The sequence below is a fragment of the Hyaena hyaena genome, unplaced genomic scaffold (assembly GCF_003009895.1).
Source record: "Hyaena hyaena isolate Hyena2069 unplaced genomic scaffold, ASM300989v1 scaffold_201, whole genome shotgun sequence".
Lineage (NCBI taxonomy): Eukaryota > Metazoa > Chordata > Mammalia > Carnivora > Hyaenidae > Hyaena > Hyaena hyaena.
The window spans coordinates 2,442,653-2,454,995 of record NW_024080833.1 but is presented as its reverse complement, the minus strand read 5'-3'; the positions used below and the strand labels follow the sequence as shown (position 1 = coordinate 2,454,995).

The following is a 12,343-nucleotide window of genomic DNA, read 5'->3' as shown; positions in this document are numbered from 1 at the left end:
CGCTGTTGCTTTAAAACTGTTGGGAAAGGGTCTCCTGGGAGGCTCAGTCAGTTAAGCATGGGACTTTGGCTCAGGTCATGAGCTTTTGGTTCATGAGTTTGAGCCCCGCGTCGGGCTCTGTGCTGACAGCTCAGAGCCTGGAGCCTGCTTCAGAGTCTGTGTCTCCCTCTCTCTCTGCCCGTCCCCTGCTCATTCTCTGTCTCTGTCTCTCAAAAATAAATAAATGTTAAAAAAAAACTATTGGGAAGAAGGTCTATATAAACAGAGACTAAAATGTAAGTAAATGATAATCTATAGGAAATTATTTTGTTACCAAAACAATGTTTACAAAAGCCAGACACATAAGAAAGGGACACTTTGATGGGATCATTTTGTTTCTCGTTCACACTGAGCAGTCAAAATTATATTTGAAATCGTGAAGTTGTCATAATAGCCCTAGAAAAAGTTCCAAATGATAATAAAACAATAACAACAGAACTAACATTATTAAGGTTAAGTGCTTTTTATTTTAACTTATTTAATTTTAAATTTTAACAACAACTTTATACAGTATGTACTATTATTATCTCCATTTTACAAATGAAGGGACAGATGACCAGGAAAATGAGAAATCAACAAGACCTGAGTCATATGATTTTAAGAATCTGGAAACTACATTTTTTTCCTCTGAAAGAAACAAAGGAAATCTTTCCAAGTTTTTCCCCTAATCCATACTCTCTTTCCTTTGCATTTTATTCTTGTCCCTTTCTCTACTGTGCTAAAAGAACTTTAGACCAAAATGTTCAGAAGTTGCTTTGGCGTTACTTTTACTGTTATTATTTAAAAGATATACATTTTGACTAGCCTTAATTTCTTTTTTCAAAATCTCTCCCTGTCCTTATATTCTAATTCAGCGGGGATGCAGGCTTATATAGACATTGAAAACTGTGCAAAGAAAACCAGGAATCCTAAGAAACTAACTCGTGACCAGAGGCGGCACATTAAGAGATGGGAATACTTCATTGCTGCAGAGGAAGTCATTTGGGACTATGCACCTATAATACCAGCGAACATGGACAAGTGAGTTTTAGGGTTCTTACTACTGTGTAAAGGTCCCAGGGGCCTAAATGCATGGGGTGAAGTGTCATGAATTGACATCTCTCAAGGGAATACATGTATTGGATTCAGGTCTTTTTGTACAAATCAATGTGGAATTACTCTAACCTCACCAAGGGACGTCAGCAGTAGTAACAGTAGTGGTAGTGGTAGTGGTAGTAATAGCAGTACTAGTAACAGCAACTATCACTTGTTGAGCATTTTCTATTAGTTTTACTTTAATGTTCCAAGTTAGAAACAGCTTTTATTTTGTAGATTAGAAAAAGTATCAGAAAGAGTAAGAAATTTGGAAATGCAAATAGCTCTTAAACACTTGAGAAATACTCAATCTCACTCACAATAACAGAAATGCAAATTAAACTTCACTGAGATACTGTTTTCCACCTCTCAGACTCACAAGTGCAGATGATATAATCTATTGGCAAGGCTGCGGTCAACAGGCACTAGCACACGTTGGTGGAAAAGTAAATTGGTACAGCCATTCTAGAGAATGATTTGGGAATTGTATCACAATTACAAATGCATATGCTCACAATTATAAATGCATATACCCTCTGACCCAGCAATCTTACTCTGGGAACTTATTATATAGATAATACGTTTCCACCTGTGAAATGATGTATGTACTAGATATTTGCACTGTTAGTAGTAGCAGAAGTTTGGAAACAACCTAAAATGTCTTTCAATAGGAAATTAGTTTAATAAATTATGACACATCTGTATGATGGAATACTATGCCTCTGTGTTCAAAAGAGATTGTAAACACTCTCTCTAAACTAATATAAAAGTTGTCCAAGATGTATTTTTATACTAAGAAGTCAAGGGAGGAAAAAAAATGGCAGATAGGAGGTCCCCTGATCATATCCCTCCATAGCAATAGTAATTTGACAGCTATCAAAAACAAAAGTACTTCTGTGAAAGCTTTGGGATCCAGGTAGGAATTTGAGAAATTCCAGAATCTTCTCAGCGGAAGCCAAGGCCAAGGAGGGATATATTTAGAAGGCACATCGTGCTCAGGAGGTAGGTTTGCTGATAGTGCTCCCAGCTACAAGCTTGGAAGCAGCCTTGTCCCATTATGGACTCAGCCACAGTCCCACTGGGTCTTCGTTTTGACACAAGCACCACTTGCCAAGGGACCTGGGAGAAGTCACATCTGTCCATGACCCTGAAGGGTGGCCTACAGACCTTGGTCTGAGTATGGATCTTAAAGGGGCACTGTAACCAGCTCCAGTCCTGAATAGTCCTGCTGGCTCTGGGACTTTCAGGGAGTCACACCTGTTCATGACCCTCAAGGCTGGTCTGCAGACCTCAGTCCAAGTGCAGATCTTGAAACATCACTGCAGCCCAGCTCCAGCTGTCTCAACTGTATTCTTATCCACCTGAGGACTCACACAGTGATCTGATGGGAGCCTTCTCAAAGGCCATATGGAAGCCATACCCATTTCAAAACCTAATAACACGCCTACCACTTGCAGACTCAACTTTAGAACTTGAAATAAACCTCTATCCCAGCATTTGCTCTACTGACTAAGGTCCTGGAGGCAGTTCCACCTGCCCAGAGACTAGATGGTATCCATGCCTTCCTGAGACCCTGGAAAAAGGCCTGCCAGCCACAGATGCCACTGTAGGCCCAGAAGCTGTCACATGACCTGGTTCTTCTTCACTCACCTGTGATCACAGAGGCAATCCCATCAGCCCTGAGACTTGACAGGAGAAAACTCTTTACCTGACCAAATCAGTCAACAGAGACTGGAAGAGCGTATTTGCTCCTTCAAATGTACAGACGCAAACACAAGGCTACATGGATGGCAAAAAATTAGGCAAAAATGACACTACCAAAGGAAACTAATAAAGCTTAAATAACTAGTGTGAAAGAAATGGAGATCTACAAATTGCCTGACAAAAATTTCAAAATAATCATCTTAAAGAAGTTCAGTGAAGATGCAAGAGAACAGACAGGCAACTAAATGAAATCAGGAAAACAATGCATGAATAAAATAAGACTGTAATAAAGAAATAAAAACCATAAAAAATAACCAAACAGAAAACCCAGAACTGAAGGATATCATGACAGAACTAAAATATTCAGTAGAGAGCTTCAATAGCAGACTTGATCATTCAGGAAAAGATCCAGTGAACTCAAAGATAGGTGATTTGAAATTATTCAATTATAGGGACAAAAAGAAAAAAGAATGGAAAAGAGTAAAGAAAGCTTACAGGACCGATAGGATACCATCAAAAGAGTTAGTATATGTATTATGAGAGTCCCCAAAGGAGAAGAAATAAAGGGTCAAAAAGCTTATATAAAGATAATAACTAAAAACTTTCAGAATCTTGGGGGGGTTATAGATATACAGACTTATGAAGCTCAAAGGACTCCAAGCAAGATTTACCTAAAGAAGATTACCCTGAGACATACGATAATCAAATTGTCTAAATCAAATATAAAGGGAGAATTCTGAAAGTAACAGGAGATAAACAACTTGTTGTATACAAGGGAACCCTCATAAGGCTATTCACAGATTTCTCAAAATAAACCTTGTAGGCCAGGAGAGTGTGGTATGATATACCCAAGGTGCTGAAAGAGAAAAAAACCCCTGCCAACACAGAATACTATACTATACCCAGCAAACTGTTCTTTAGAAATGGAAAGAAAGAGACATTCCAAGACAAAGAAAATTCAACATCACTAGACCTGCCTTCCTAGATATGCAAATGAGAGTTCCTCAAATTGAAAGGAAAGGACATTAAGTAACCACATGAAAACATGAAAGCATAAAAATCTCTGGTAAAGAACCATGAGAGACTCTTGAATGCTGAGAACAAACTGAGGGTTGATGGGGGTGGGGGAAAGGGGAAGGGGGGTGATGGGTATGGTGGAGGGCACTTGTTGGGATGAGCACTGGGTGTTATATGTAAACCAACTTGACAATAAACTATTTCAGGAAAAAAAAACCTCTGGTAAAGGTAAAAATATGGTCAAATTCAGAATACTCTAGTACTGTAATGGTGGTGCATAATGACTTTTAAATCTAGTTAAAATAGAAAAAATATTAAAATAGCTAGGCTAAAATATTTTGTTAATAAATATACAATATGAGGAATGTAAAGTGTGACATCAATAGTATGAGTTGGGAGGCAGTAGTAATAGCATAGAATTTTTTCTGCTATTGAATTCAAGTTGTCGTCAGTGTTAAATACACTGTTGAGAACTGTAAGATGTTTTATGTTCATGGTAATCATAAAGCAAAAACCTCTATCTCTAGTAGATACACAAAAGATAAAGGAATAAAAGCGTACACACACACACACATCACAAGGAAAATAATAACAGAAAAAGAAAGGAAGAATAACAAAAAGTCAGAAAGCAACAAAATAGCAATCACAAGTCCTTACCTATCAATGCTTATTCTAAAAATGGATTAAATTGGAGAATGTAAGAATTCAGAGTAGCCAGATGTGTAAAAAACTAAGATCTAACAAGATACTTTCTACAAGAGATCCACTTTAGTTTTAAGGATACACATCAGTGTATAAATGGGATAAAAAGATCGTCCATACAAACGGTAACCAAAGAACAGGAGTGACTATACTTATATAAAACATAGACTTCAAGTCAAACTGTCATAAGAGACAAGTCACTATATGATAGAGGTTAATTCATCAAGAGGTTATAACGGTTGTAAATATATATGCCCCTAACATTAAACCACCTAAGTATAAGAAGCAAATATTAACAGAACTGAATGGAGAAGTAGACAACAATACAATAAAAGTGGGGGATTTAAAAAACTCACTTTAAACATTATATAAATCATCCAGACATAAAATCAATTAGGAAGCAGTATAATTGAATAACACTATAGAACAAGTGGACCTGATAGAATGTAAAGAACATTCTACCCAACAGCAGATTAATGCATATTCTTCTAATACACGTGAAATATTCTCTAGGCTACATCATATGCTAGGCCAAAGCAAGTCTTAACAAAATTCTATCAAGTATCTTTTCTGATTACAGGTGTATAAAGCTAGTAATTGATAACAGAAAGAAAATTGGAAAAGTCACAAATATGTGGAAATTAAATACACTTTCCAGAACAACCAGTGGTCAAAAAGAAATCTAACGGGAAATCAAAAAAATATCATGAGACAAGTGAAAGTGGAAACAACATACAAATGCCTTTAAAGAGTTATAAGAGGGGCGCCTGGGTGGCTTAGTCGGTTAAGCATCCGACTTTCGCTTAGGTCATGATCTTGCGGTTCGTGGGTTCGAGCCCCGCGTCGGGCCCTGTGCTGACTGCCAGCTCAGAGCCTGGAGCCTGTTTCAGTCTGTGACTCCCTCCCTCTCTGACCCTCCCCTGCTCACGCTGTCTCTCTCTCTCCTAGAAATAAATAAAACATTAAAAAAAATAAAGAGTTATAAGAGAAGAGTTTATAGAAATAAATCACTACATTAAAAAGCAAAGAATGATCTCAAATAAACAACCTAACTTTACACCTGAAGGAGCTTCAGGGAAAAAAAAATAAAGAACAAACTAAGCCCAAAGTTAGCAGAAGGAAGGAAATAAAGATTAGAGAAAAACATAAATAAAGTAGAGATTGGAAAAACAATAGAAAAGATCAACATAACCAAGAGTTGGTTTTGTGAAAAGATAAACCAAGCTGACAAACCTTTAGCTCAATGAACCAAGGAAGAGAGAAGATTCAAATAAATAAAATTATAACTGAAAGAGAAGACATTACAATTGATGCTACAGGGACACCTTGTGGCTCAGTGGGTTGAGTGTCAGACTGGCTCAGCAGGCCCTGAATCCTGCTCCAGATTCTGTCTCCATCTCTCTGCTCCTCCCCTGCTCGTGCTCTGTCTCTCTTCTCTCAAATATAAAATTAAAAAAATATATTTAAAAAACCAATTGATATTACAGACATAAAAGGATCCTAAGAGACTACTATGAACAAATATATGCCAACAGATTGGATAATCTAGAATAAATGGATAATTTCCTAGAAACATACACCCTACCAAGACTGAACTGTGAAGAAACAGAACCTCAAAAAAGATCAATAACAAGTAAGAAGATTGAATCACTAATCAAAACCTCCAAACAAAGAAAAGCCCAGAATCACGTGGTTTCACAGATGAGTTATAAGAAATATTTAAAGAAGAATTAACACTAATCCTCAAACTCTTCCAAAATATTGAAGAGGAGGGAACATTTCCAAACTCATTTACAAGGCCAGCGTTACCCTCATGCCAAAGCCAGATAAGGACATTATAAGAAAATGACAACCCAATATCCTTATTAAACATATTCCTTATTAAGCAGAAATCCTCACCAAAATATTAGCAAACCAAATGCAACCAGGATTAAGTGAGATTATCCCTGGAGCACATGGATTTTTCACCATGTACAAATCAACAAATGTGATATACCACATCCACAAAATGCAGGTTAGATCATAAAGGAACCCAGTTGATGCAGAAAAGCAATTGACAAAATTCAACATCTTTTCATGATAAAAACTCTCAACCAGTAAGGTTTGGAAGGAATGTACCTCAACATGATAAACCCAAAGCTAGCATCATACTTAAAGAAAGCTTTTTCTATAGGATCAGGAACAAGAGAAGAGTGTCTATTCTCACCATTTTTTATTCAACATCTTACTAGAAATCCTAGTCAGAGCAATTGGGCAAGAAAAAGAAATAAAAGTCATCCAAACTGGTAAAGAAAAAAAGTAAAATTGTCTCTCTTTGCAGATGATAATTCTTAAGACTCCATCAAAAATCTATTAGAACTAATAAAAGTATAAAACAAACAAACAAACAAAAAAGAACTAATAAAAGTATGCAGTAAGTTTCAGGATATGAAATCAACATATAAAAATCTGTTGCATTTAATAAACCAATAATATATCCAATATATATGTCCAAAATAGACACTAAGAAAACAATCCCATTTCAATAGAATTAAAAATAATAAAATGTTAGGAATAAACTTACCTAAGGAGATGAAAGATCTATACACCAAAAACTGTAAGATACTGATGAAGGAAATTGAAGAAGAGACAATAAAATAGAAAGATGTTCTATGTTAATGGATAGGAAGAATTAATTTGTTAAAATATTCATATTAATTCAAAGTGATTGAATCTAATTCAATACAATCCCTATAAAAATTCCAATGGCATTTTTCATAAAAATAAAAAAAACAATTCTAAAATTCATATGGAACCACAAAGATCCTGAATAACCAAAACAATATTGAACTAGAAGACCAAAGCTGGAAACATCACACTCTTTATTTCAAACTATATTACAAAGCTATATTAATCAAATAGTATAATGATGGCATAAAAAACAGACTCTAAGGCAATGAAGCAGAATAGAGGCCAGAAATAAACACATGCATGTTTAATCAATCTTTGACAAGGGCACTAAAAATGTACAATAGGGAAATGATAGTCTCTCAATAAATAATATTGGAAAAACTGGATATCCACATGCAAAGAATGAAATTGGACCCTTAGCTTATAGGATACACAAAAATTAACTCAAAATTGATTAAAGAATTAAATATAAAGAGAAAAGGTAGGAAGAAAGCTCCTTGACACTGATCTTTCCAATGATTTTTTTTTTTTTTTGGTATAACAAAAAGCACAGACAACAAAAACAAAAATAAACAAGTGGGCCTACATCAAACTAAAAAGTTTCTGCACAACAAAAGAAACAATCAGGAAAACAAAAAAGAAATTTATGGAATGGGAGAAAATATTTGTGAGCCATATCTCTAAAAATATATATATATATATATATATATAAACCTCAATGGCAAAAAAAAAACAAAACACCAAACCAAAAACCTGAATTAAAACTGGGCAAATGTGCCTGGCTGGCTCAGTTGGTGGGGCATGGGACTTTTGATCTCGAGGTTGTGAGTTCAAGCCCCGTGTTGTGTGTAGAAATTACTTAAAAAATAAAATCTTTTAAGAAAATAAAATAACTTTTTAAAAATGAGCAAAGGACCTACACTGACATTTTCTCAAAGAAGACGTGTAAATGGCAAATAGATATATGAAAAGATGTTCAACATCACTAGTCATCAGGGAAATGCAGATCAAACCGACATGAGATTATTAGCTCATACCTGTGAGAGTGGCCACTACAAAAAAGAGATGACAAGGGTTGGTGAGGATGTGAAGAAAATGGAACTCTGTACACTGTTGGTGAGAATGTAATTTGGCACAGCCATTATGTAAAATAGTAAGAAGGCTCCTCCAAAAATTAAAAATAGAAGTACCATATGATCCAGCAATCCTACTTCTGAATATATATCCAAAGGAAATGAAAGCAATACTTTAAAGAGATCTCTGTGCCCCCATGTTCATTGCAGCATTAGTCATAATAGCCAAACATATGGAAACAACCTGAGTGTCTGTTGATAGATGAGTGGAGAAATACCAGACACACACACACACACACACACACACACACACACACACACAGTGACATAATACTCAGCCTTAAAAAAGAAGGAAAGCCTGCCACTTAAAACAACATAGACGAAGCTGTAGAACATACTGCTAAGACACATTCCAGACACAAAGCGACAAATACTGCATGATCTCATGATCTCACTTATATGTGAACCTAGTAAGCAGTATGGTGACTGTAGTGATTGTATACTTGAAATTTGTTAAGACAGTAGATCTTAAGTATTCTCACCCCCAAAAAGAAAAGAGTAACTAGGTGAGGTGATGGAAGTGTTAATAAGCTTAATTATGGTAATCACGTATATACATATATGAATCATCGTGTTGTACTTCTCAAATATATACAATTTTGTTTGTCAAAATCACCTCAATAAAGCTGGGAAAATGCAAGACAAAGTCAAGGTGTAGCACTGAGTATAAAGTAACTGCCTATTTTTAAGGAATGAGAATATAAGAGTAGTTATATTCGAAGTCATATTTCCATTATATGCATAAAGATGCTCTAGAATTACACATATAACATTAATGAAAGTGAATATTTAGGAAATTCAGGGAAGGTCTGAGAAGTGGGGTTGATAGGATATAGTGTATGAGTGAGAATTTTCACTGTAATCAAAATCATTTGAATGCATTTGCTATTCAAAAAAATGTAACTGAGAAAAAGAGCAGAAAAGGAACTTGGTCAAGATTATATAATAATAATTGACAGAACCACAATAAGATTCCAGGACTCGGGCAACAGCCTATGCTTTTTGTTGTGGAAAATAAATGCATAAAATGGATAAATTCTATCATGGCGCTTCTGTTTTTGCAAACTGAGGCAGTGAAGAGGGCCAAGAGGAAAAGTGGCTCATGTTGCTGACCGAAATCTTTTATTATAGTAGCTACAGAAGATGGGTGAAGGTAGTTGAGTTTTAGTTGGCACTGGGATGAGGTGGACGGTAGAAGGGATAGCCCAGCAGCACAGAACTACGACTAATAAAGATGGTCAAAGCTTCCTGGTGTGGGAACATACTTTTAGAGATTGAGAAATACCTGGAAAATCAATACGGGTACCATAAATTAAGTGATAAGGAAGACCTGAGAAAAAAATTCACCATATAGCCTCTCATTCCTTTTGGATAGATCTTTTTCCAGAGATCTCTAAGGTCTAGTCTAGGGACTACAGTGACAGGAAATTCTAAGTACCTGTTTCTAACCATGTCTACAACTTTATCAGTGGTGGAGAAGACAGATGAGAGGCTTCCAGTTTTCCAACTAGGGAACAGATACTGGGACTCTGCAAAACATTAAGAATTTTTTAAAAGAAAATGAGCATTTTGGCTAATTCAAGAGTAGAACTTCTAAGCATAGGGTTTCCTCATTCTACTGGGGTCTTTACTTGAGCACATGGTTTAATTTTTTAAAATTTCATTGCACTTTAAGAAAATACAGATCTCTGCATTTGGATAATTTCTCAAACCAAATCGGAAAACAATATAAGAAAGTTGTCTACAAACAGTACCAAGATGAGTCTTTCACCAAACGCATGGAGAATGTCAACATCAAAGAAGATGGGATCTTGGGCCCTATTATCCGAGCCCAGGTCAGAGACACACTCAAAGTAAGTACCACAAATATAGAAACATGGAAGAAATGAAAAAGTCAAAGACAGTGTACAAATACTGGTTATTTGATTGTATTAATAAGAAAAGTATGTCCATTTAACGTTTAATTCAAATGCAACTTCAGTGTTTATGTTTATTGACTGATTTGTAGCCTACCTCATAATAAAGAATCTGAGACAATTTATCAGATTATAAAAGGATAAAACAAAGAGCCAATTTAATTGAGGTGAAGGATAATATGGGGAAGAAGAAAGTAAAGCCATGGGTCAGTATAATGGGCCATATGCCTTATGTTCCTCTCAGGTCGTCTGTAAATTTTGTCCAAAGCTTCTCAGCAGCTGCATGAAAAGGGAAATATGGCAGGCAAGATTTACTGTACTCATAAAGTATAGTTTTGCCTCACACCGAGATCCATTTCTCCCACAGATCCTTAAAAAGAGGATGCTGTATAATACAGTGGATGGAATCCTTGATAGAATCCCCATAATTGGTATAATAAATAATAAAAACATAGCTTTTTAAAGTAAGGGTTCTCATTATAGCAGAGAACATAACAGTAAAGACAGCTGAGTATAGACAATTCCTCATTGTGCTCTAAGTATGTAGTTCTCCCCTGAGCTTGTCTCTGATGAAGGTAAATCTGGATATGGATCAGCAACACCAAGTGTTCTTTAGACAGCTTTCCTTAAATATATGTCACATCAGGCAAGCTTTTTATAAGAACTGCAGCAGAAAATTAAAGGTTGCTATCCTTGGCAAGATTCTAGAATGCAGGTAATCTACAGATTAAAGATGATCCAAAGGCTTTGGCAATCAACCAAAGGTTGATTAAGATTAAGTTTCTTTTTTGGGGCGCCTGGGTGGCTTAGTCAGTTAAGCGTCCAACTTTCGCTCAGGTCATGATCTCGCGGTTTGTGGGTTCGAGCCCCGCATCAGGCTCTGTGCTGACTGCCAGCTCAGAGCCTGGAGCCTGTTTCAGAGTCTGTGACTCCCTCTCTCTCTGACCCTCCCCTCCTCATACTCTCTCTCTCCTAGAAATAAATAAAACATTAAAAAAAATTAAAAAAAAAAAAAGATTAAGTTTCTTTTTTGAAGATCGAGAAGCCTAACTAGCGCTCTTGTTTAAATCTCCTCCCTTCAACCCTTCCTGGGGGTAAACTAACATATCTGCACGCATGGACAATTCTGTTCATTTAAAAATAACAGAGGACAGAAAGCAGCCTTTCTCTGCTCCTTTTTCCCTTCCACCATTTCTGATTTCCCCCATCCCTTTCAGGTGCTCTTAGCAAGTGTAAATATACCTCATTGGAAATTCAGGATCTGGGTGTTTGTACGCCCCTCAAGATGACTACGTCAATGACAGTGTCCTGGGAGATCAGCCAGGCTGGAGAAAGGAATCATGGTCTAGAGAGGAGAGGAACAGATCTGAAGGCAGATATGGTCCAAGCTGAGAGGAGAGGGGCGGGGGGTCGGTTTGGAAAGAGTGAGATACCGCGAGGAAGATACAGGGCCAACTTCTCTTTCCATTTTCCACCCTACCACGTGAGGGAAACGCCCTCAGAAGTCTCTTCCACGTGAAGGGGAGAGGTTACTGCTCAGAGAACCTGAGTCTGCAAACACATGCAGAAGCACGCCCTCCAGCGAGTGCATTTGCAAAGCTAAGCATCCTATTTTAATTCTCACGCTTGAACTTAAGTCCTGAAATAATGAATTGAGTTAACTTTGTAGATCGTGTTCAAAAATATGGCCAGCCGTGTCTACAGCATTTACCCTCATGGAGTGACCTTCTCTCCTTATGAAGATGAAGTCAACTCTTCCTTCACTTCAGGTTTGAATCGGAGTCTCCTGAATGAAACTCTTCACCTCAGAGAGGCTGCCACATCTTCTACTGTCCTCTTTGCTCAGCGACAAACTTGTGCAGTCAGGCAGTATACAAGCAGGGGTACCCTAAAAGTCACAACCAAACCCTGCTCACTTCAGGGATTTTGTTTACCCTATAATAGTGTTCTTTGTTAGTGCCATAACGACCTTTAGTGGAGCGATTTCTAATGGCAACATGTAATCCAGGGTTCCTACAAATGGAGCTTAATAGATACAAACATTCTTTTCTTAATATTAACTGGTTCTAATCAAAATTCGCTGTTGGT

At 36.7% G+C, this 12,343-nt stretch overlaps 1 protein-coding gene across 1 annotated transcript in view; it reads left to right on the top strand.

The window, feature by feature from the left end:
* F5 (coagulation factor V) overlaps positions 1 to 12,343 on the top strand; it is a 73,653-nt gene that overhangs the window by 30,675 nt on the left and 30,635 nt on the right. Inside the window, exons 7-9 of the mRNA XM_039241891.1 lie at positions 894 to 1,059; positions 10,015 to 10,192; positions 11,925 to 12,024. Of these exons, the coding sequence (XP_039097822.1) occupies positions 894 to 1,059; positions 10,015 to 10,192; positions 11,925 to 12,024 (444 nt within the window). The remainder of the gene's footprint in view (positions 1 to 893; positions 1,060 to 10,014; positions 10,193 to 11,924; positions 12,025 to 12,343) is intronic.